This window comes from Dendrobates tinctorius, unplaced genomic scaffold (assembly GCF_039654945.1).
Source record: "Dendrobates tinctorius isolate UK_male_01 unplaced genomic scaffold, ASM3965494v1 ptg000011l, whole genome shotgun sequence".
Classification (NCBI taxonomy): domain Eukaryota; kingdom Metazoa; phylum Chordata; class Amphibia; order Anura; family Dendrobatidae; genus Dendrobates; species Dendrobates tinctorius.
The window spans coordinates 110,495,181-110,522,336 of record NW_027361679.1 but is presented as its reverse complement, the minus strand read 5'-3'; the positions used below and the strand labels follow the sequence as shown (position 1 = coordinate 110,522,336).

Genomic DNA, 27,156 nt, shown 5'->3' with positions numbered 1-27,156 from the left:
CCATTCCACCACCCCCATCACTGTCCATTCCACAACCTCCATCATTTCCTCCTCCCCACCACCTTCATCATTGCCCTTTCCACCATCATTGTCCTTTCCACCACCACCCCCATCGTTGCCCTTCCCACCACCTCCATGATTGCTCTCTCCTCCACCACCCCATCATTGTCCTTTCCACCACCTCTCCATCATTGCCTTCTCCCCTATCACCTTCATCATTTCCCCCTTCCCTATCACTCACATCATTGTCCTTTCCACTGCCATCATCATTGTCTTCTCCCCCAGCACCGCCATCATTGCCCATTCTATCACCTCCATCATTTCCTCCTTACCACGATCCCCATCATTGCCCTTTCCACCAAAATCATCATTGTCCTTTCCACCACATCCACCATTGCCTTCTCCCCCACCACCACCATCATTGCCCATTCCACAACCTCCATCATTTCCTCCTCCCCCACCACCCCCATTATTGCCCTCCACCACCCCATCATTGTCCTTTCCACTACCTCCATCATTGCTTTCTTCCCCACGACCCCCATAATTGCCCTCTCCGTCACCCCCATCATTGCCCTCCCCTCCACCTACACACAAAAGATACACACAGCACCATTCTCGCTTCTGCACGTTTCCCCGCAGCGCTATACACACACACACACACACACACACACACACACACACACAGCACTTCTCTGCACGCTCTCCCACAGCCACAGCCTCACTGTCAGCTTCCACTCACAGCCGCGGCACTGAATGATAATGTCATCCAGCCATGCTGACTGCTGTGTTGTGAGAAAATGGAAAACGGTCTTAGGAGTGCAGGAAAGAGACTCAGACAAGAGATGGGTGTAAACCACAACGCGTTTCGACGGAGGATCCGTCTTCATTAGGTGGAAGTCCTCCGTCGAAACGCGTTGTGGTTTAAACCCATCTAAGACCGTTTTCCATTTTCTCATTGCTCCTATACTCCATTGGAGGTTTTTGGCTGGAGCTGCAGTGGAGACCTGACATCCTTGTCTGCCCCTGGGTTGCTTCCTAAGCGCTCCTTCATGACCGCTTATCACTGACTCTTACTGACTGCTGTGTGACACAGGAAGCGTGGGCAAGAAGCAGGATGGATCACTGCAGCTCCACTGCCATTTTCTCTTGCAGGCAGAGGAGCTGCAGGGATTGCTCCCTGCCCGCCACACATGAGGGCAATCTGGGTGGGATAAACAAGCCAGATTGTCCTTATTATTAGCCTCCCTGCAAGGGCCCCCCTCCACCTCCGAGCCCCGATGCAGTCACACCGGCTGCACAAGCGGTGTGTCCGCCCCTGCATTGTAGCATGTGCTAATATGCATGTCTCACACTGGTAGCAAAAGTGTTGTAGCGTTTTTATTGTCTGTACAAATGCTCACTTAATTGTAAAGTGCTGTGGAATATGTTAGAGCTATATAAATACAAATTATTACTTTATTTTCTGCCTCTAGCTTCTCCTCCCTCCATAGAACTTTATGAGCACCAACTGCCATCTCCTGTCTCAGTAACGCGAGAATCTGTCTTCACTGAACATAGATCTTAACCATGAAATGACAGCGAGAGATCAGTCCAGGAGGACAAAGAAGCGGAATTCTCTGATAAGATATATTACTGTGCTATTGATTTATGAAATAGAGATTAAACAAACGGTTATGCTTTAAGCAAATGGTAATAAACTCTGATGCCATGTTTTGGGACCATGGTGACAGGCAAAGCAAGCCTTGTCCCCAACAAACAGACATAAAACCCAATTTGAGAACATAAATGAATCAGACAATGGTATGGTGACGGCTCTGTGCCATCTATAGGTCTCAGCACAATGTTCTTGCAATAAACCAGGGTTGAAAAGAGAAAGAAGAACCAAGAAGAGCAATTGTCTAGTAATTCTGAGGCTTAAATACTGTACTGAAATAATGATGTAGGAGTTCAAGATTGTAAAATAAGCATTTAACCTCTCGCTGCACTCATTAACCCCTCCACTATGTAATGGCAAGAAGATACAAAGCAACACAGCGAGAAGAGACAGCAAAGACTCTTCCCCATCTCCAAGCCTACTGTCCCTGTGCTTGTGAAGCTCCGACAAGCACTGTCTGATAATCCTGTTTGGAGAGGTCTCCCGCTCGCTGATATATACCCTTTGGGATACAAGAGGGCTTAGCACTGCTTGATTTAGACTACATGGCCAGTCTTTAAATGCTTCACTTGCTGAGGGAAAAAAAAGCCCAGCTTAATACAGCTGTCTTGAATCCTGTCAAACAGCATTTGAGCAATGTGAGCGCGGACACGGGAAGAGGATGGGAACGAAGAAGGCACGGTATAATGTGTTAAATGGGAATGCAAAGATTCCAAAATCACACTGTTACACTACGATCAGATGTATTAATATATTTCTCCTTACTACAGTGGCTTGCAAAAGTATTCACCCCCCCCCCCCCCGTGGCTTTTTACCTATTTTGTTACACTACAACCTGTGTTTAAATATTTTTGTACGTGCTGCATCAGCACTACATAGTTTGTTTGCTTCCCAATACAAAGAAAACCAAACGTTCACCGTCAGCTGGAGGCACGTTGTTCACATGAACTGATGCAAATCCTCAAAAAAACAGTGAAATTCCAGGTTGTGAGGTAGCAAAACACAGAAAATGCCAAGGAGGGGGTGAATCCTTTCGTAAGACACAGTATATGAGGCTTTTTAACTGATATTCGTCTTTATTGTGGAGGAGGTGCACAGAGCTGCTTGGAGGTTGTGGTGAGCCATTCTAAGCTTGCGTACAGGCTCGGACTGGCTCACAGGGGAGAAGGGGATTCCTCTGGTGGGCCTCCCACATAAGAAAATCTTGGCACAGTGCACATTTACTGCACTATTTGCCGAAAAAATAAGCATAGAGCATCTCATTTATTTATCAAACTACCCATTTTATTATACTAGGAAGCATATGCAGACATTACAAAAAAAGAGTAGCAGCAAAAGGTGTAGTATCCTACTTCCCCAGTCAATGATATTTGCATGTGGCTGAAGAATGAGCTCCCAGAATCAATGTTACTGGTGGGCCCTTGGCACCCCAGCACGACACTGCTTGTGTTTATAGGAAAGTAACACTTTAACCCCTTAAGGACTGCATATACGCGTAAAAATGGCGGATGCTAAGGGGCCTTATTTTCTCATACCAGTTTTAAAACGGCGATTGGGAATAAGGTAATAACTCCCCCCAGAGTCCGAAAATCTCCAGGGTCTCAGCTACCGGGGGAGGCTGAGACCCTGAAAGCACAAACAGGGCCAGTTTTTACAATACCTGATCGCCACAATTCAATTAATAACGGCAACTACGTAAAAAAACATCTGGTGTAAAAATAATTTCTCTCTCCTCTGATAAGATCTAACATGTCAGAGGAGAGAGAAATGATGTCCCCAGGCCCTGCACGGTACCTTAGTACCAGATTCGCGATCCCCCCAGCCTCCCTCATCCTTCTCCTGAAGCACAACCTCTTGCATAAGTGAAAATATTGGGGCTAAAGCAACATTTTAGAGGTAAATATTCACAGCTAAAAACATCCACGAATGGTTAAGAGGAAAACATTGGACTATTCTGAAGTGGCCTTCTATGAGCCCTGACCTAAATCCTATTGAGCATCTTTGGAAAGAGGTGAAACATGCCGCCTGGAAAAGGCAACCTTCAAACACGAGACAACTGGAGCAGTTTGCGCTTGAGGAGTGGGCCAAACTACCAGTCGAGAGGTGCAGAAGTCTCATTGACAGTTACAGGAATCGTTTGATTGCCTCAAAAGGTTGTGCAACAAAATATTAAGTTAAGGGTACCATCATTTCTGTCCAGGTCTATTTCATGAGTTATTTATTTATTTTTTATACTAGATTATGGCCCGATGCTATCGCATCGGGAGGATGCGATATCATCACACCTCTTGCCATGTTAACCCTCAACACACACTGCTCTCACCGTTCACCATCTCCACTCACTCTTTCACTCCACATACGACCCCTTCTCTCACTCCGTCTCTCATACTCACGCAGTCATCGCCGCTGCTCCACGATCCCCGACATATTCTTCCGCCGGCGCCATCCTGGATCCAGACGTTGTCCACGCCGGCGACATGTTCTTGCAGCGACGCCATCTTGAGTATTGCGGGATTTCGCCGATACAAAATAGCATCGCCGCAGGAACACCTGTGAAATGCGCAGACGCTGCACCTGTGAAAAGCGCGCCCAGCACCTGTGAAATGCGCAGACGCTGCACCTGTGAAAAGCGCAGACACTGCACCGGTGAAATGCGCAGACGCTGCACCGGTGAAATGCGCAGACGCTGCACCTGTGAAATGCACAGATGCTGCACCGGTGAAATGCACAGACGCTGCACCGGTGAAATGCGCAGACGCTGCACCTGTGAAAAGCGCAGATGCTGCACCTGTGAAAAGCGCGCCCAGCACCTGTGAAATGCGCAGACGCTGCACCTGTGAAATGCGCAGACGCTGCACCTGTGAAAAGAGAAGACACTTCACCTGTGAAAAGCGAGCCCAGCACCTGTGAAATGCGCAGACACTGCACCTGTGAAATGCGCAGACGCTGCACCTGTGAAAAGAGCAGACACTTCACCTGTGAAAACCGAGCCCAGCACCTGTGAAATGCGCAGACGCTGCACCTGTGAAATGCGCAGACGCTGCACCTGTGAAAAGCGAGCCCAGCACCTGTGAAATGCGCAGACGCTGTACCTATGAAATGCGCAGACGCTGCACCGGTGAAATACGCAGACGCTGCACCTGTGAAATGCGCAGACGCTGCATCGGTGAAATGCGCAGATGCTGCACCGGTGAAAAGCGCGCCCAGCACCTGTGAAATGCGCAGCCGCTGCACCGGTGAAATGCGCAGATGCTGCACCTGTGAAATGCGCAGACACTGCACCTGTGAAAAGCGCAGACACTGCACCTGTGAAAAGCGAGCCCAGCACCTGTGAAAAGCGCAGACGCTGCACCAGTGAAATGCGCAGACGCTGCACCGGTGAAATGTGCAGACGCTGCACCTGTGAAATGCGCAAACGCTGCACCGGTGAAAAGCGCAGACGTGCGGCGCTTAGAAACCCGATGTTTACCTTGGTTACCAGCTCCCTGCACCAGCACACTGGTATCTAAGGCACACAGCGACGCGAACGCTCGTCATCGCTGGTGCTGATTGCTGGTGAAGCTGCCTGTTTGGCAGCTCACCAGCGATCATGTAGCGACACACCAGCAATCCTGACAAGTTCATATCATTGTCGGGATCGCTGGTGAGTCGCTATGTGTGACGGGGCCCTTACTCACAGACAGTTATGCCTGAGCCCAAACAAGTAGATGATAGAATTTAAGACAGTGAAGCAATGCTTGGCTTGTTGCAGTTAAAATACTTAATTGTCATAAATTTCAATGGAAGCTAATACAGCAATTATATAGCTTAAAGGGAACATGTCACCACTTTTAAGTTGTCAATTTATTAAACACTTACATTCCTCATTAAAGGGAATCTGTCACCACTAGAGTTGAGCGACTTTTGGTTTTTTAGGGTCGCGTTTCATTTCGTGAAACCCGACTTTTCCAAAAGTCGGGTCGAGCAAGATCGTCCGATTATAGGGAAAAGTCGGGGTCGTCCCGAAACACGAAACCCAATGTAAGTCAATGCGGAATAAAAGTCGGCAGTGAGAGGAGGACAGGAAACACACCTACAGTGCCCATTTGAATGCCAAAAGCATCAATTCTTCTTACTTAAGCTTGTCAACCTTAATTAACTTCATAATACAAGTTACGCACTGAAAAATGGGGGTTATTTGGCTAAAGTTGGGGGGTAGGGCTGGCTCCAGGTTTTCATGTGCCCTGGGCGAAAGAGCGCCCCTTTAACACATACCACAACTCATCATGCTCCGATACGGCAGATAAATAGCGGTATAGTACAATGAAAAATACCTCACTTTTTACATCTCATGACGAGGCCCATCTATTTCTCCATACAGAATCATTGGTCCCATATAATGTTTGAAACAGTATATGATGAGCTCCACATAATGCTACAGTATATGTTGGTCCCCATGGATGAAGCTCCACTGTCTTATGGGCCCAAATAATGCTCCAAACATAATGGGCCCCATTTCTAATGCTCTAGTGTATAATGGGCCCTGTAAATGCTGCTCCAGTGTCTGATGTCCACCTTTGGAATGTTCCAGTGTATGGTGGGCCCCATCTATCATTCTCCAGAGTATAGTGCTCCCCAAAAATTGCTGTCCCAACATTGAAAACAATCAAATAAGTCTCCTCGCTAGGGAATCCCTGTACTTGTCTGGACAGGTGCTGTAGCTTGCTTAACAGCTCGCCAGCCGTTCTCACGCCCAGTATGGATTGCACGTGATAGCACAAAGGTTAGAAAGGGTACCGTATCCCTGGATAACATGTATGGATAGCGTACACATTCAAAATATATGTCTCAGGAGGCAGGCTCAGACGGTGTCAGGCCCAGTATGGATTGCACGTGATTGCACAAAGGTTAGAAAGGGTACCGTATCCCCGGATAACATGTATGGATAGCGTACACATTCAAAATATATGTCTCAGGAGGCAGGCTCAGACGGTGTTAGGCCCAGTATGGATTGCACGTGATTGCACAAAGGTTAGAAAGGGTACCGTATCCCCGGATAACATGTAAGGATAGCGTACACATTCAAAATATATGTATCAGGAGGCAGGCTCAGACGGTGTTAGGCCCAGTATGGATTGCACGTGATTGCACAAAGGTTAGAAAGGGTACCGTATCCCCGGATAACATGTATGGATAGCGTACACATTCAAAATATATGTCTCAGGAGGCAGGCTCAGACGGTGTTAGGCACAGTATGGATTGCACGTGATTGCACAAAGGTTAGAAAGGGTACCGTATCCCCGGATAACATGTATGGATAGCGTACACATTCAAAATATATGTCTCAGGAGGCAGGCTCAGACGGTGTTAGGCCCAGTATGGATTGCACGTGATTGCACAAAGGTTAGAAAGGGTACCGTATCCCCGGATAACATGTATGGATAGCGTACACATTCAAAATATATGTCTCAGGAGGCAGGCTCAGACGGTGTTAGGCCCAGTATGGATTGCACGTGATTGCACAAAGGTTAGAAAGGGTACCGTATCCCTGGATAACATGTATGGATAGCGTACACATTCAAAATATATGTCTCAGGAGGCAGGCTCAGACGGTGTCAGGCCCAGTATGGATTGCACGTGATTGCACAAAGGTTAGAAAGGGTACCGTATCCCTGGATAACATGTATGGATAGCGTACACATTCAAAATATATGTCTCAGGAGGCAGGCTCAGACGGTGTCAGGCACAGTATGGATTGCACGTGATTGCACAAAGGTTAGAAAGGGTACCGTATCCCCGGATAACATGTATGGATAGCGTACACATTCAAAATATATGTCTCAGGAGGCAGGCTCAGACGGTGTCAGGCACAGTATGGATTTGACGGCCCAGATTACACAGCGGAGGAGCAGGGAGAGGTAAAGATTGCAAATGCTGGGGCCCTGCCCAAGCAAGGGGGGCCCACTCGTGGGCGTCGGTACTGGCACTGGGCCCCTCATAGTACAGCGGTGTGTCTGACGGCGGGTGTGCACCACCACCGTCAGAGACACTTGATTGCACTATGAGGGACCCTGTGCCAGTGCCCGCGCCCAAGAGTCGGCCTACCCACCTGTCCAGGGCAACGGCACTCGCACGGTGTCGTGCGGTAGGTGGTGACCCCGGCCATGGGGGGGGAGGCAGCACAGTTAGGGAGTTTTAGAAAGTGGCATATGTTGATGTTGGACATTCAGCTGATGCAAAAGGCGAAATAGGTGAAGTACCAGGAAGAGGTGGACCAAAGCAAGCCATTTTTCTGTCACCCTATGTGTCATCAGGGGAAGGTGGGACAAAATCCTTGGAAACCCATGCGTGGTTCATTTTAATGAAGGTTAGATCATCCACATTTTGGGTTGACAGACGGGTCCTTTTTTCTGTCAGGATTGATCCAGCTGCACTGAAGACTCTTTCCGATAGCACACTTGCAGCTGGGCAAGCGAGCTCCTGTAAGGCATATTGGGCCAATTCAGGCCAGGTGTCCAGTTTAGCGGCCCAGTAGTCAAAGGGGAATGACCTGTGTGGGAGAACATCGATATGGGAGGAAAAGTAGTTTGTAACCATAGTTGACAACTGCTGTCTCCTGTCACTTTCCATCGATGCAGTATTACCAGTTGTGTGAGCGGTATTTGAAAAATCAGTCCACAACATTGTCATGAAACCCCTGTCTCCAACGCCACTTCTGCTGTGTGCACCATGAACACCTCTGCCAAGCTGCCCCCGGCCCGTACGGCTCGTGTGAGAACCATCACCGCTGCTGTGTGCTGGGAATGCCTCAAGCAATCGATTTACCAGAGTTGCTTGTTTATTAGCCAATATTAGGTCAAGGTTCTCCTGTGGCATGATGTTTTGTAATTTGCCTTTATAGCGTGGATCCAGGATGCTGGCCAACCAGTAGTCGTCATCGTTCATCATTTTGGCAATGCGGGGGTCCCTTTTTAGGATCCGCAAGGCATAATCTGACATGTGGGCCAATGTTCCCGGTGTCAATGATGCACTGCGAGTGCTGGGTGGAGGAGCACTTTCTGGCAAATCCACATCCCTCCAGTCACGCACAAACCCTGTACCAGACCTTGCCACGCCAACATTTTCACTTGCCCCACGAGATGCATCCTCCTCCCCTAAGTAATCATCCCCATCATCCTCCTCCTCCTCCTCTTCTTCCTCCACCTCGTCCAGGAGAGGTCCCTGAGCAGACAATGGCTGAATGTCATCAAGGATTCCCTCCTCCTCATCAACATTGGCTGCAGACGCCTGCTCCTTAAGGTGCGTCAAAGTTTGCATGAGCAGACGCATAAGTGGGATGCTCATGCTTAGGATGGCGTCGTCTGCGCTTACCAGCCGTGTGCATTCCTCAAAACACTGAAGGACTTTACAAAGGTCTTTCAGCTTCGACCACTGCACGCCTGTCAACTCCATGTCTGCTCTCAAAGTGCCTGGCCGTGTATCCTCCCACAAATGCATTATGGCCTGCCTCTGCTCGCACAGCCGCTCCACCATGTGCAGGGTGGAGTTCCACCTTGTTGCAATGTCGATAATGAGGCGGTGGTTGGGAAGGTGGAGCAATCGCTGCAGCTTCTGCATACGAACGGAGTGTACAGGCGACCGGCGGATGTGCGCGCACAGTCTTCGCACCTTCTGGAGCAGGGCTGTTAACTCTGGATAATTTTTGAGGAAGCACTGCACCACCAGGTTCAAGGTGTGAGCCAAGCAAGGTATGTGGCTGAGTTTTGAAAGGGCTATGGCTGCCACAAAATTACGGCCGTTATCACTAACTACCTTGCCTGCCTCAAGATGTATACTGCCCAGCCATGACTCAGTTTGTCGCTTCAAGTACTCGGCCAGCACCTCGGCGGTGTGTCTGTCGCCCAAACACATCATCTGCAACACAGCCTGCTGACGCTTTCCACTAGCTGCTCGATAGGGGGACACATCGTGTGCAACAGTGGCAGCTGCAGATGGAGTGCTCGTACGACTGCGCTCTGTGGACGAGCTTTCGCTTCTGGAGGAGGAGGAGGAGGGTCGAACGCCTACAGCCAACTGTTTCCTATACCGTGGGCTAGGCAGCACTGTCCCACCACCGCTGTCCCCTGTGGACCCTGCATCCACCACATTAACCCAGTGCGCAGTGATGGACACGTAACGGCCCTGGCCATGCCGACTGGACCATGCATCAGTTGTGAGGTGCACCTTTCCGCTCACTGACTGCTTGAGTGCATGGACAATGCGATCTTTCACATGATGGTGGAGGGCTGGGATGGCTTTGCGAGAGAAGAAGTGGCGACTGGGTAGGTCATAGCGTGGTACTGCATAGGCCATGAGTTCGCGGAAAGCTGTGCTTTCCACCAACCGAAAGGGCATCATCTCAAACGAGATTAGTTTGGCAATGTGGGCGTTCAAACCCAGTGTACGTGGATGAGAGACTGAGTACTTTCTTGACCTACTCATAGTGTCTGGGAGGGTGAGCTGGACTTGAGAGCTGCATATGGTGGAAGTAGCGGTGGACAGGGCGGACTGAGAGAGGGTTGATGATGGTGATGGAGTTGGTGTTCTTTCTGATGGCCTAGAATCAGTTTTTCGTTGATATAACAGTGGGATTCCCTGACTGCTGTGGTCTTGCAACGACACCTCAACATTTGCTGCTGTGCTAACCGGTGGGCTTACAGTGGGGGAAACAATGTAGCGTTGCTGACTACCTTCGTTGTGATCAGTTGCACATGTGGCACTTGAGGTTTGGTGTTGTGTCCACGCTTGCAAGTGCATGCTGGTTAAATGTCTAAGCATGCAACTGGTATTCAAATTTTTCAGATTTTTCCCTCGGCTAAAGGTCTTTGCGCACTTCTTACAGATAACCTTGGCGTGATCATGAGGATTTTGTTCAAAAAAGTGCCACACTGCACTCTTCCTACTTTGGCAGACATTTTGCGGCCTAGCACGCTGTGATCTTTTGACCCTCTGGACAAGCTGTCCAGCAACTCTTTTGATGTTTGGAACCTGTCTTTGGAGTGCTCCGGGCCTGCCAGATAACAGCTGTTGCGATGTCAATGTCTGCTGTGGATGCTCCTCATCTGAGCTATTGGAAGCAGCACCCTCTTCCCCCAATGGATGCCAATCTGGGTCAACAACTGGGTCATCCATCACCTCCTCTTCTATGTCATGTGCACCTTTCTCTGTGCCACCGTGTATGGTGGTATAGTGTGCGGGAAGGGGCACCTGAGTCTCATCAGGGTCAAAATCTGGCTCTGTACACTGCGAGGACAATGTAGTGCTCTGAGTGAATGTACCAGCAGAATCATCCATCAGCGGCTGTGCATCAGTGCACTCCATGTCAGATTCATCTTGGCCTGGGTAATTCACTATTTGACTTGATAATCCAGGCATGGTATGTGAAAACAGCTCCATGGAGTAATCAGTAGTATGGCCTGCGTCATCCTTCAATCTTGGTTGGGGTGAAGGACACAAGGAAAGGTGTGGTTCATGAACATGAGCCTCCAATGACGACTCAGTGCTTTTACTTTTTACAACTGAAGAAGAGGAGGCGATAGAGCTGGAGGCTGAGTCAGCAATGTAAGACAAAACTTTTTCCTGATGCTCTGCCTTTAAAAGCGGTTTGCCAACTCCTAGAAAACTAAGCGTTCGAGGCCTTATGTAGCCAGACGATGATGCAGGGTCAGCACATCCTGCATTCGGTCCTATTTTGCTCTTGCCACTACCATCAGATCCACCACCAACACCATCATTACCAGCTGCCAACCCCCGCCCAATTCCAAGGCCTCTTCCACCAGCCTTCCTCATTTTTGGTAGAAATGTAGACAAAATCCAACAAACTATATAGTAATGTAAAACAAGGTACAAGGTGTCTATAGGACAGGGGAGATTTAGAATTTCTGCACACACTTGTGGACAGTGGACACTTTTGGATTGTGTGAGGCCCACTGATATCTGAGCGCTATGTGACAGGCTCGATGGCACAGCTGCCTGTGACCAAAGTGACGAGAGGATAATGGAGATTTTGAATCTCTGCGCACACTTTTGGACACTGGACACTTGTGGATTGTGTGAGGCCCACTGATATCTGAGCGCTATGTGACAGGCTCGATGGCACAGCTGTGACCAAAGTGACGAGAGGATAATGGAGATTTTGAATCTCTGCGCACACTTTTGGACACTGGACACTTGTGGATTGTGTGAGGCCCACTGATATCTGAGCGCTATGTGACACGCTCGATGGCACAGCTGCCTGTGACCAAAGTGACGAGAGGATAATGGAGATTTTGAATCTCTGCGCACACTTTTGGTCACTGGACACTTGTGGATTGTGTGAGGCCCACTGATATCTGAGCGCTATGTGACACGCTCGATGGCACAGCTGCCTGTGACCAAAGTGACGAGAGGATAATGGAGATTTTGAATCTCTGCGCACACTTTTGGACACTGGACACTTGTGGATTGTGTGAGGCCCACTGATATCTGAGCGCTATGTGACACGCTCGATGGCACAGCTGCCTGTGACCAAAGTGACGAGAGGATAATGGAAATTTTGAATCTCTGCGCACACTTTTGGACACTGGACACTTGTGGATTGTGTGAGGCCCACTGACATCTGAGCGCTATGTGACACGCTCGATGGCACAGCTGCCTGTGACCAAAGTGACGAGAGGATAATGGAGATTTTGAATCTCTGCGCACACTTTTGGACACTGGACACTTGTGGATTGTGTGAGGCCCACTGATATCTGAGCGCTATGTGACAGGCTCGATGGCACAGCTGTGACAAAAGTGACTAGAGGATAAGGGAGATTGGATTGCTTTTAAAAAAGCAGTTTGCGGAGCAGTGGGTAAACAGCAATGCCAGCGTGTCAGGAAGCCTTAAAAGGCAGCCCAACAACCAACACCACTGATACACCACAATATAGCCTCCCCTTGCACTGCACACACAGTGACTTGTGTGTTGTGCAGGCCAAATCGCTAGCAGCAGAAGCAGTTTTTTTGTCTTCTTCCCTGCCTAACGCTCTCCCTACAGAATCAGCAGCAACCTCTCCCTATACTAAGATCGGCAGAAGTAAGATGGCGGTCGGCGTGCACGCCCTTTTATACCCCCTGTGACGCCCACCAAAGCAAGCCAATCACTTGCATGCCCTTCTGAAAGATGGTGGTGACCCGTGCCTAGGTCATCACGTTGCCCACAGTATCCGTGGATCCTGATTGGCTGAAAAAGAGCGCAAAACAAACTTTTGAAACGCGACTTTGGCGCGCAAGTCGCCGACCTCGTGGCCGACCTCATCCTAGGGTCGGGTTTCGTTTCATGAAACCCGACTTTGCCAAAAGTCGGCGACTTTTGAATTTTTTCGACCCGTTTCGCTCAACTCTAGTCACCACTTCTGACCTATTAATATGGGCATATAGGTTACAGACTGCTGAGGGGAGTGATACCTGTATGTCTCATATCACATGCCTTGTTGTGGAGAAATCATCTTTTATCACTTTATATAAATGACATCTTCCAGGCTCCGGGGCGGACAATGCCTAGACGATAACTCTGCCCCCAGAGATTATTATATAGAAAGGGGATTTACCAGTGTGATGGCTGCTTTTTGCTCTCCTGATCTCACTGCAGAGCTGTGTGTGATTATACCTGACACATATGCAGGTTCCTCTCAGCTTTAGCTTCAATCTCACAGGCAGAAGGGGTGTAATATTGTTGCAAAACAGCAAAGCTCAGAAAGAAGCAAAAAATGTGTTTGCAACTAGACAAATTTAATTTCTCTTGTTCTGTGTTAGTTACTTGTCTTACACTGATAACTCCCCCTTCATGTACAATAATCTCTGTAGGCAGAGTTATCTTACAGGAAACATCCTCCCCGTAGTCCTGAACAGCTCACTTACATATAAGAAAAACATGGATTTCTCTGGAATAAGACATCAGATCGCAGATACCAAGATACTATTTTATTCCGCTTCCTATGACCTGAGTGCCCATGTAGATGACTTAGGAGGGACAATTCTACTGACAGATGTCCTTTAAATAAAATCTCTGGAAAATTATTTTTATATACCTCAGTGTTATATCAATCCTCTGTGATTCCTCCAAGAAATGTAAGAATAAATTGACAACTTCATGCAACCATTCCCCTTGTTAAAAGTTTGTGCATACAGTATACTGGACAGTATCAAATAACCAAATGGTAGCACTCAGTAATCAATTTGTAGATGGAATAACAGAGGAGTAGCACCATAATAGTCTTTTTTACACTGTGAATACCATGTAAAAAAAAAGATTGCTAAAACAGACTTGACAGGAAGCGAAAACTCACTTTAGTATCTCCCATTTGTCAGTCTAACAAAGCCCCTTATTATGCATAAGCTATCAGCGATAAAATGTGATTAGCAGGAGACAGAATGGCAGGTGGTACATGACTAAACTCATACTTGGCATGGCTTGTTTGTTAGTAAACTATATGTTTGTCTGATATTGAACTTAAAGGGAACCTGTCACTAGATTTTCCCTATGGAAACTAAATCCACCACCTTTAAGTTGCCATGAACAGCACTCCACCAACCTGTTTATTAGAGCCCACTTTCCCCAAATAAAAAAAAAAAAGCCTTTTATAATCCTCCGGTCCAGTCCTTTGGAAGTTGGTGCTTGGCACCTCCTCTATCTCCACAAATGCTGTCCTCATTGCCTTGTCTTTTTCATCATCCTGTCTGTTCATATCTCACGCCCATTCTGACTTAGATTTTCAAAGTAGCTATACCAGTCTCAACAGGTCTAAGATATCAGATTAATCCCTTTCCGACATTGGGCGTAATAGTACGCCCACGTCGGACTCCCCGTTTGGTGTGGGCTTCGGCGCTGAGCCCGCGCCTTTTCAGGCACATAACAGCTGATCTTTACAGCGGAAATGTGCTCGCAACAGCCGCGGGTGGAATCGCGATCCGTCTGCAGCTGTTAACTATTTAAATGCCGTTGTCACTCTCTGACAGCAGCATTTAATTTTTGAGTTTATTGGAAGCGAGTCGCTAATCCTGCCCATCAGTGACTCCGTCACATGATCGCGGGTCACCGATGGGACGGCAAGACAACCAGAGGTCTCCAGTAGACCTCTATGGTTGTCATTGCCAGATTGCTATAAGCGCCACCCCGTGGTCGGCACTCATAGCAAGTGAGCATTTCTGTTATACACAGGCGATCTGATCATCACCTGTGTGTAGGAGATCAAAGTACTGCAGCTTCTAAAAATGTTTTTAAAAATATAAAAAAAATAAAAGTTCAAATCACCTCCCCTTTCACCTCAAATAAAACAATAGCAAAAATTAAATATACACATATTTGGTATTGCAGAGTTCAGAATCGCTGATCTATCAATATAAGAATTAAACTGATCCCTAAATGGCGTAATGAGAAAAAAAAATGCCAGAATTAGTTTATTTTAGTCACCGCTACATTGCAATAAATTGCAATAACGGGCGACCAAAAGATTGTATCTACACCAAACTGGTAATAATAAAAATGTGAGCTCGGCAGCAAAAATAAGCCCTCACCCAGCCCACTGAAATAAAAAAGAACCTAGACATGTTTGGTGTCTGTGAACTCGTAACAACCTGGAGAATCAAAATGGCAGGTCAGTTTTAGCATTTAGTGAACATGGTAAAAAAAAACAACAACTGTGGAATAGCACTTTTTTGCAATTAAGCCACACTAGGAATTTTTTTCCCATTTTCTAGTACATGAATGTTAAAACCAATGGTGTCGTTGAAAAGTACAACTTGTCCCACAAAAACAAGCACTCACATGGTCATATTGATAGAAAAATATAAAAGTTACGGCTCTGGGAAAAGGGGAGCAAAAAACAAAAATTCAAAAACTGAAATACACCTGGTTGTTAAGGGGTTAAGCTTTAAAATTTCGTTGTAAGCCTGTAAATCAAGAAATAATATGGTAACACTTCTACAGTTCATTATCCATAAAGGGGTTATGCAGGATTTATTTTTTTTCCATTGGACTAAATAGTTATTGGAAGGAAATTGTTAACTGCCTACCTGTTCTGCTGTGCTATGATTTCTCCTGGTGGCAATCCTCCAACTTCCTGTGATATCAGATAGCCAGAGCAGCTCTTTCTCTTCCACTCTGTCGATGGGGTGTCACTGCCAACGTCATCTTTGGTTGACAGCCAGTTCAGCCTAACGCTGCAGGGAGACAGCTGTCAATCAGCATAACAGCAGCAGTGACTACCAGTCGACAGAGCAGAGTTGAAGAGAAGGAATTGCTTTTTTAAAAAGACATCACAGGAAGTAGGAGAACCACTGCCAGGAACGGTCTTGGGAGAGAACGTGCTCAGCATATCAAGCAGGTAGTTTAGCAACTACCTGCCAATAAGTGCTTAACTACATATAAAAATGAGCTAATTGATTGTGGCTCATTTAAATAATTAGAATCATTTAGATAATTACAATGTCGTCATAACCCTGTTCGGGTGCCCATACGTGATTTGAATGTGGGGCAGTAATGTGTTTCCTGGTTAAACTGCACTCAGTTTTGAAGCACCATATTTTGCAGTTTATAAGATGCACTGGATTATAAGACGCATCCCAAATTTAGAGGTGAAAAATAGGAAAAAAACTTTTTTTTTAATAAAATGGTGGTGCTTCTTACAATCCAGGTGTCTTATTGCTTACCGGGGTTGGTGACTGCGGTGAAGCAGGATCCCAGGGTCGCTGCTGGCGGAGGCAGGAGTGTGGCGACGATGCGGACCCCAGACTGGTGGGAGAAAGAGGTGTTCGGATGTGAGACGCTGCGGGTGTCCAGTGGTGCAGGGGCTCCGCCAACGTTTTGTGAAAGCCCAGAGCCCCCGCACTGTTTACTATGCGGGGGACTCTGGGAAAATGGCTGCTGGGGCGGCAAATGCGCAGATGCAGATTTTGGAGCTGAGATCTCATCTCCCGAGATCTTGGTGACGAGATCTCCACCTGCACATGCGCCGCATCCGTGGCCATTTTCCTGGAGACATCGCGTAGGGGCAGGCGCGGATGGAGATCTTGGCTTTCCTCCATTGGCGCCTGCACCGAATGAGAAGCCGGAAGTCGGACCCTGGAAGAAGAAGGGCGGCCACTGTTTGCTGCCGCCACAGGGCTACCTCCCACCTCTGTACCACCACCACTCGCCGCCGTACCACCACCGCAGGACAACCACTCGCTGCTGTACCACCACCGCAAACCACAGGACCACCGCACCACCACCAGCTCCAGGCCCGCAGCATTGACCCCTCGGAAAGAACAGTGTTCGGTTTATAAGATGCATCCCCATTTTCCCCCTAAATTACGGGATAATAAAATCCGTCTTATAATCTGAAAAAATACGGTATTTTTTGCCATGCAACAAGTTCAGGTGAAGCACAATTCTAATGTCTATACCCTCAAACGTAACTCATCTATTACTAGGAGAATACAAGAAGGCTTAGGGTATGTGCACACAACCGTTTTTAAGGCGAATTCCGCATAGAACCCACCTGAAAACGTGCTAAAAAATGACAAAAAATAATGAGCATATGTACTGCAATGATAAAACGACACTGCTGGGCTCAGGTTCCGTCTTTTGTCACTTCTTATAACTGCTTCAAGCTTCGAAAGCTGTGAATCATTTTCTTGTACTGTTTAACATGTATAACTGTTTGAGATACATCTGGTCCTCCTCCACCAATCTCCTCATTTTAGTCAATGTAAAGGGTAATTCTGCCTTCTACTCATCAGCATGATATTGAGGAAGGTCAGAAGAATAAATAATACAGGGTAAGGTCCAATGGACAGAGAATGAAGGTACTTTAGTGGCCTGCTTGTTAAGCCAGCTTACACAGTAGGTGGCTGTTGGCCATTTGATGCTTTGGCCGATCGTTTCGCAGGCAGTCTTCTTGGCTGGCTCTCCCATACACAGGAGCGCTTATTTGGGTGAGTGTGTCTATATTTTTCATGAGAATGCGTCCCTTATGTCCGAGAGAATAGATCAGTCGTCAGTCCGAAATCAGACATCTCCCCTTCTGATCAGTTGTTTAAGTGCTGCATACACATTAGACTGTCGTCCGGATCCGTCAATATCGTTGGGTTTGGCCGACAATAGTCTAATGTGTATGAGGGCCTTCAGGCACTGAAAGTTTAGATAACTCCTAAGAATATTAAGTAAATGTGGTGGCTAGCTTAAGATGAGACCCAATCACAGAATATAATACTTGTTTTGCAATTTATATATCAACTTTTATCACAGACAGAAAAGCTAAGAGGTTAATATGCATTTCGTCCCGCCTGTCAGGTCTACTTTCTTCTAGGAAAGTGGCAATCTGTAACCATACTTACTGCTGGTCGTGCAGGAAATAACAGGAGGCAGACGTTCCAAGCAGACACCGCTTCACTTTATCGATTGTTGGCACACAGGCTTATCCAGCAGCCAGAGAGTCTACATGAAGATAAGCTTGCGGGATGCTTTGGAAAGGCTTTGCTTTCCATGAACTATGTGGTAAACAAGCAAAGGGTTAGTGGCACCTGTCCATTGCGTGTTAATAGACTGTGCATGGAGGGGAAACAGGAATCCCCGGAGTGAATCCATCCATTACCGCACAAAGGCAATAATCCTCTTTGATTAAATGCCATAAGAATACAGAGTACCTCTGTCTTTATTTGTTTCTTGCTACCACTATTACATTTTTAGAAACATTTTGTAGGTACAAGGATATGTGCACACGTTGCAGATTTGCTGTGGATCCGCAAGTGTGTGACCAACCAATGTAATTCAATAGGAAAAAAAAAAGCTGTGCACATGCTGCGGAAAGTTCTGCACGGAAACCGCAGCGGTTTATTTTCCGCAGCATGTCAAATCGCAAAGAATTTGCACAAAATCCATACAAAAAACGCACAAAATCCGCAAAAAAAGGCGTGGAGAGATGCAGATTCCGTGCAGAAAATTCCGCAGGCAAATCTGCAACGCGTGCCCATACCCTAAAGGTCTGGACAGTCACTTTTTTTTTTACATGGTCTTCTTTTCCTGTACACGAGACAAAGAAGTCGTAATGCATTTTGTATTAGTATTTACTTGTAATGTCACTGCCATATATTAGGAAGGTAAGAATGTATTTGGAAAATGCTTTAGGCAAAAATAATAAAACAATGCAAATTGCCATTTCAATAATGTGGATACATGAATTTTAAGGACTACAGCAATTTGCTGAAATATTCTTTAAATGGAAGACAGTGCCTCTTATTTTTGGCCTTCATTGTATTGTGATGCACTGGTGTTTCTCTTCTATGTTGTTTGTTAGGTAGACATAAACTGTATTTAATGGCACCATTGTCATCAGAGCTGACTCTAAATTTTTGCCTCAGGCGGCAGAAAAATTAAATGGTGCTTCTACATGTCGCCTCAAAAAAAAAATCATTAGTAAAAAATCAACACAAAAGAAGAAATCTAACATTATGCTTCTGAAACGAGAAAGGTTTTTCTAAATGACCAGATAGTTTCAGTGTTTGATATGTCTGCAGTCAGGATACCCCTCTATTTCCAGCTTCAACAGGTCATCAAGTGACCTCTCATGTCATTTACATATTTGAGGACAACAAGACTCTCATCCACTTCTCTCAATAGAATATTGAGTGATACAGATGAGAGTCTAGTCGGCACATGACCACTAGTATACACATCAGATCTGAGGATATCTGTCTGTCCATGTCATGTAATAGCACAAGAGCAATACAAGAGGATCTTTTTCACCTGACAGGGCAGAAAGAAAATGCATGTTTTTTTGTAGACCGTATTTAATTGACTTTGAAAAGTCAAAATTGTGAAAAAGTCTTACAGAGGGATGCAACACTATTACAATTGGGGTGTGATCACAGAACCATCAAAAGTTTTGTTGCAAATAGTCAACACGGTCAGAAAAACACGGTAATAAAAAAAGCTGCCAAAGATTTGAGAAGAATCAAATGTGAAGTGACCAGGAACCCGTTATCCTCCAGTGCTGTCATACTCCAAAACTGCAACCTTCCTGGAGTACTCAGAAACACAAGGCACTCCCTGCTCAGAGACATGGCCGAGGTGAAGAAGGCTGAAACCGGACCACCACTGAGCAAGGCACAGAAGGATAAACGTCAAGACAGGGCTAAGTAATATTGTGGACTACCTATGGTGCAATGGGCACCTAATTTGTAATTTTACTTTTAAGATTCTTTTCTTGAAAAGTAGGCCACACATTTTGGAACAAGTATGCTTCTTCTCGTGGAAAACTGCCCGATGTAGACGTATGCCTATTTCGATCTGTAATTTGCTTTGATGGACTCCTTTAAGAGAAGTTGAATCTCCGCTTTAAGTTGAAGAGAACAATGAGGATCGATGCGTGATATCCAAATATGAGCTCCATAATTGCCATATGCAAGTAATACTAGCATAATAAATCTATACTGGCACACAAGTGTTGATGAAACAAAGATAATTATGGGACTAGCCTCTTGACTAGCTAGTACATAGCCAGGAAAGCATGTACACTAAATGTGCTGATCAGGTTACATTAACCAAAGAGAGGCCGCCAGATTGACCATGTGGCTTCCTTTGCATCAGAATATATCAGTAGACGGCACAACAACGATTACATACTCTCCTGGCTCTTGAATAGACAGAATCCAGTAGAAAAATGATACCTTAATCGTCTAAGAGTGCCAGTGCTACTGAATGTCATCCGTCACACAACTGAATGATTAATCTGTTACAAGGATGCTATAATAACCTATGGCTGACATGATACCATTCATTAACAACCATCGACAATATATCACTAATATATGTTAACCACTTGCTGCCATAGGATACTATTATTGGGGGTGGGTATATGGAGCACACTAAGAAGCTGATCCCACTCCATGCATGGTGGCACTGGCTAGCTCTGATCACTACTGTTTAACCCCATAAACATTGTCACGTTTCCAGTGGCATGCCTTCCCCCCTTCCCCATAATTAGGGGGAAGGTTATGTTAATATGGTAACTACTACAAATAAGTTTTTTAAAAACATTGAAAAATATAAAAGTTTTGATACCCCTTTTCCAACTTTGAGAATAAAGAAATGAAAAAAATATTTAGTATTGCCACATCTGTAAAAGATTGATATATCAAAATGTTTTATTAACTCACACAGTACACACCGTAAAAAGAAAAAAAAAATTGAAGTTCAGAAATGCTGCTTTTTGGTTAGAGGTTACCACACATCACTCAAAATATGTAATAACAACATCATATAGACCCCAAAATGGTACCAATAAGATTGCCAGCTTGCCATGCAAAAAAGCTCCAAACAAACATTGATAAATTAAATCGAGAATTAAAACATTATGGATCTTAAGCTTTTTAGTATGAGTAGAGAAAAATGCTTTTACCTGAAAGAATCCTGGTGGCATGGGTCCTCCTGGCATTCCATCATTCGGAGGCATGTTGCCCATCACAGGACTAGGAGCAGCAGCTGCACTCTATGGGAAACCGAGAAATAAACTGCCATCAAAATAATGTATCTTCCCAAGTGAAGTCAGATATGCAGTTGGTTACTTGCCTGTACACTCCTTCCAGCGGGAGACCAGTGACCAAAGAAAAGTCCAGAGGTTTCCCAGAGCGATCAGCGATACCGGCAGGGGGGCCGGTCGCTGATCGCTGTCATACAGCGATCTCGCCGGTGAGATCTCTGTTGTGTCACAAAACTTGTGACTCAGCAGCGATCTCGCCAGCGAGATCGCTATATGTGATGGGGCCTTAAGTGTTTTAACACTGAAAACTAGGATGTGAAAAATAAGGGGAGGCCCTACAGCAAAATTGAACGGAGCTCATTATGTCTTTTAGACCGGAGGAGTTGATGATTATTCGCATACCACACTACTTAAATCTTATGTTTTCCGGGGAAAAAGTTTGAAATAACCCCTTGCCTGCTTTCCCTTTTATACAGCAAGGATACTCAACCTGAGCTGGGCCACCCTCTAGTATCCCAACAGGATGCCACTATGGTTCATATGCCTTGGACCTGAGGGGATCCAAAAAAGAATCTGGCACTCAACTTAGTAATATATAGGTGATTTATTCCCAGACAGTGGTACAGTATAGCACGACAAAACGTTTCGGTCAATTTACAAGACCTTTATCAGTTGCCGTGGGCGGTAAAGCTGAATGATTCAGTCTGGGTAGTAGCATTGGTGGATGCAGCCAAAAGTTCTGAGCTGCAGCGGTGGACACCGTTTCACATGTACCATTGATTTATGAAAAAAAAATAGTCTGACACCATATAGACGTTTTATTGCCTAAATATACTGCCATTTTCAGAAAAAGTTCTCTCAACTAGCCAAACTTGTTTATTAATAATCTGTTTGGCCGTCATCTGCTTATAAATCTGTAGGGTTTTCCCTTGCAGACCTTGGGATTATGAGGGCATTCTAGCTTATAAGTGATAATAGCAATTTTTAAGAATGTATTAATTAAGCAATCTCCATAAAGTTAAAAAGTTAAAAATAGTTACCATCCTCAAAACTATAATGTGACAAAATGACTAAACTTATTCTATTTGTCGCCAATGCCTGATGGCTACACTAGCCAATGTTTGTCTGTCTTTCATGTACTGAGTGCTCCTCACTCCTCTTTCCCCATTTTTCAGAGTGGATGATGAACTCAGCAGGCACGAAGGAGGGGAAGAAGTGGCTCATAAGTGGAGAAAGAAGATTTTTCTAATAAGATATAGTTAATACTTTATAATATTCACTTGTATTATATGTTTATGCAAAGTATGCTGAAATGACTATAAATATTTAAAGGGAATATGTCACCTACTTTTGGCGGGCTATTTAAATGAGGTCAGTCCGATCCGACGGGCTGTGTTTCCGATCTTTGCCGCCTCCCCATCCCTGGCCGCCGTCCGCAGTTTTTTCATGAATAGGAGTAGGTGTCCGCCATTTTTCACGTGTGCGCTAAGCATTCTTGGCTCGTGCACGCGCAGTATGCTTTGCCCAACTGCGGGCAAAGCCGAAAAGCCTTACTGCGCATGGGCCGGTTAACTAGGTTCCGGAACACAGCAAAATACTTCTGGGGATTAGTTAACCGGCAGATGCATAGTCATTCTTTTAGGCTTTGCCCGCAGTTGGGCAAAGCATACTGCGCGTGCGCGAGTCAAAAATGCTTAGCGGACATGCGAAAAATGGCGGACGCCTACTCCTATTCATGAAAAAACTGCAGACGGTGGCCAGGGATGGGGAGGCGGCAAAGATCGGAAACACCGCCCATCGGACAGGACCAACCTCATTTAAATAGCCCGCCAAAAGTAGGTGACAGATTCCCTTTAAGGGTATTAAGGGTATGTGGAGTCACATGCTTGTAATGTATGTAAAATATGTATGATATATATATACAGTTGAAACCAGAAGTTTACATATACTATATAAAAAGATACATATGCATGTTTTTCTCAATATCGGACATGAAATCAGAATAAACCTTTCCCGTTTTAGGTCAACTGGTATTACCATAATTATTAATATTTGCCAAAAGTCAGAATGATGAGACAGAGAGAGAGAGAGAAAGAGAGAATGTTTCAAGGAATTTTTATTACTTACTGTAAAGTCAAAAGTTTACATGCACTAAGATTACTATGTCTTTAAACAATTCTGGACTGCCCATGTGATGGTGTTATGTGTTTGGAAGCTTCTGCACACCTAAAACACACTTCTTTTTGGTGTAGCATCATGGGAAAGTCTCCAGATATCAGGAAGAAAATTGTGGAATTTCACAACTCTGGCTCATCCTTGGGTACAATTTCAATATACCTGTAGTTGCCTCATTCATCTGTACAAACAATTATACACAAGTACAAACAAGATGGGTATGTCAAGCCATCATACCACTCAGGAAGGAGACAGGTTCTGTGTCCCAGAGATGAACGTGCTTTGGTCCGACATGTGTATACCAGCCCAAGGACAAAAGCAAAAGACCTTGTGAAGATAATGGCGGAAGCTGGTAAGATTGTGTCAATATCCACAGTGAAATGAGTACTGTATCAACATGAGCTGAAAGGCCACTCTGCCAGAAAGAAACCATTACTCCAAAAGAAACATAAAAAGCCAGATTAATGTTTGCAAATGCACACAGGAACAAAGACCTTAATTTTTGGAGACATGTCCTGTGGTCTGATGAAACTAAAATTGAACTTTTTGGACAGCATCATATTGTGGGGTTGTTTTGCTGCAGGAGGGACTGGTGCACTTCACAAAATAGATGGCATCATGAGAAAAGAAGATTATGTGGCAATACTGAAGCAACATCTCAAGATATCAGCCAGGAAGTTAAAGCTTGGATGGAAATGGGTCTTCCAACTGGACAGTGACCCGAAGCATAAAGCTGAAAAGGCAGATGTGAGCAAAGCGACCTACAAACCTGGATTAGTTACACCAGTTTTGTCAGGAGGACTGAGCCCAAATTCCGTCCAACTATTGTGAAAAGCTTGTGGAAGAATATCCCAAACATTTGACCCAAGACATTCAGTTTAAGAGAACTGTTGCCAAATAATAATCAAATGTATGTGAACTTTTGACTTTGCAGCAAGTAATAAAAATGCCTTAAAACACTCTCTCTCTTTCATTATTTTGGCATTTGGCAAATATTAATAATTATGGTGATACTAATTGACCTAAACTGGAAAGGTTTATTCTGATTTCATGTCCGATATTGAGAAAAACATGCATGTGTGTCTTTTTATATAGTGTATGTAAACCTCAGATTTCAACTGTATATATATATATATATATATACATATACTGCTCAAAAAAATAAAGGGAACACTTAAACAACAAAATATAACTCCAAGTAAATCAAACTTCTTTGAAATCAAACTGTCCACTTAGGAAGCAACACTGTTTGACAATCAATTTCACATGCTGTCGTGCAAATGGAATAGACAACAGAAGGAAATTATTGGCAATTATCAAGACACCCTCAATAAAGGAGTGGTTCTGCAGGTGGGGACCACAGACCACATCTCAGTATCAATGCTTTCTGGCTGATGTTTTGGTCACTTTTGAATGTTGGTTGTGCTTTCACATTCGTGCAACCCACACAAGTGGCTCAGGTAGTGCAGCTCATCCAGGATGGCACATCAATGCGAGCTGTGGCAATAAGGTTTGCTGTGTCTGTCAGCGTAGTGTCCAGAGGCTGGAGGCGCTACCAGGAGACCGGCCAGTACACCAGGAGACGTGGAGGCAACAACCCAGCAGCAGGACCGCTACCTCCGCCTTTGTGCAAGGAGGAACTGGATGAGCACTGCCAGAGCCCTGCAAAATGACCTCCAACAGGCCATAAATTTGCATGTGTCTGCACAAACGGTTAAAAACCGACTCCATGAGGATGGTCTGAGGGCCCGATGTCCACAGATGGGGGTTGTGCGCACAGCCCAACACCATGCAGGACGCTTGGCATTTTCCACAGAACACCAGTATTGGCAAATTTGTCACTGGTGCCCTGTGCTCTTCACAGATAAAAGCAGGTTCACACTGAGCACATGTGACAGATGTGACAGAGTCTGGAGACGCCGTGGAGGGCAATCTGCTGCCTGCAACATCCTTCAGCATGACCGGTTTGGCAGTGGGTCAGTAATGGTGTGGGGTGGCATTTCTTTGGAGGACCGCACAGCCCTCCATGTGCTTGTCAGAGGTAGCCTGACTGCCATTAGGTACCGAGATGAGGATCTCAGACCACTTGTGAGACCATATGCTGGTGCGGTTGGTCCTGGGTCCCTCCTAATGCAGGACAATGCCAGACCTCATGTGGCTGGAGTGTGCCAGCAGTTACTGCAAGATTAAGGCATTGAAACTATGGACTGGCCCTTCCTTTCCCCAGACCTGAATCCAATTGAGCACATCTGGGACATCATGTCTCGCTCCATCTACCGTCACATTGCACCACAGACTGTCCAGGAGTTGGCGGATGCTTTTGTCCAGATCGGGGAGGAGATCCCTCAGGAGACCATCTGCCGCCTCATCAAGAGCATGCCCAGGCGTTGTACAGTAGGGAGGTCATACAGGCACGTGGAGGCCACACACAATACTGAGCCTCATTTTGACTTGTTTTAAGGACATTACATTCCACTTTAAGTTTGTGTGTGACTCCAAATCCAGGCCTCCATTGGTTAATAAATTTGATTTCCATTGATGATTTTTGTGTGATTTTGTTGTCAGCACGTTCAACATTGTACAGAACAAAGTATTCAATGAGAATATTTCATTCATTCAGATCTAGGATGTGTTATTTGATTGTTCACTTTATTTTTTTGAGCAGTGTATATATATATATATATATATATATATATATATATATATACACACACACATATATAGGTAAAAAAATACACTCCGCTATGGGGGGAATATGCAGTATATATATCATATTGAGGTATCTTACTATTTTTGTAAATGTATCACTATTTCTGCAGACTATAAGTGCCACAATAACTATGTTGTCTCTGTTAAATTCTTCTATGGCTTATTGGCTCCCTGGCACCTGCAGCTCCTCCTCACAGACTGACAATCATCATAACCGTCCCTCACATAATGGCTTTACATCAGGAATTCTAGGATACACATTCAGGTAATTGAAGGGTTACAGCACAGCGAGACAGGATATTTTATTTAAGCATATCTTTCAGCTGAAGACATCCTCTCCAGGGGAAACCGTTTGGCACGATCCTAACTGCTGAAGGGCGGAAGTGTTTAACCAAAGTTGTGTCTTGTTACTATGACAACAACCGACTTCCAACCGTTTATCAAACTTGGCACAAAAGTCACATTCCCTGAACAGCAAGTCCTGTCATTTAAGACTGCACTTCCCTCAATGTGAGAGCTGCAAGTCTCAGAAGTGGGCAGGTCACTTGGCATATGGCGTTCTCACAGATTACTTTGTACAACACTCCTTTCCCAGATTATTAATCCATTGTAAACAAGGCCTAGTGCAAAATCTGTGTCTGGGCCTCTAATTGTCCTTCACAATGGCCTTCTACATGTATACATAAAGACCATCTACATGACAGAAGAAGACTGGATCCTCTGTGACACTGACAGGTGACACTAGGATGATAGACATTTGCTGTTGTCACCTAATGAATGCCTGGACTACATGCAAAAAGCACACAAAAAGTCTTTATAAATTGAAGGCTAGAGGAGTACTGGCTTCAGACATCATGATTTCAAGTAGGAATTATCATGGTAAACTAGTTTCCAGTTAGCACTGTGAATTAGACAATGTAAGGAACAAGACTACAACATAACATCAGACTCATGAATTTCAGAACATTCGAGCAACACAACTCAAAAATTATTGAATTGTGTCAACATGAAAGGGAAATGTGCCTAAAAAATAAAAAATTACTACTGGAAAAAAATCCAAATCTGCAGCATGTTTAGTCATGAAGGACTTTGCCTGCATGGATTTCAAAGGAAAGGCGC

At 45.3% G+C, this 27,156-nt stretch overlaps 1 protein-coding gene across 1 annotated transcript in view; it reads right to left on the bottom strand.

Annotated features, from left to right (window-relative positions):
* Positions 1-27,156, bottom strand: part of SSBP4 (single stranded DNA binding protein 4) — a 524,749-nt gene that overhangs the window by 95,043 nt on the left and 402,550 nt on the right. Inside the window, exon 5 of the mRNA XM_073546131.1 lies at positions 21,073-21,162. Coding sequence (XP_073402232.1) covers positions 21,073-21,162 — 90 coding nt within the window. The remainder of the gene's footprint in view (positions 1-21,072; positions 21,163-27,156) is intronic.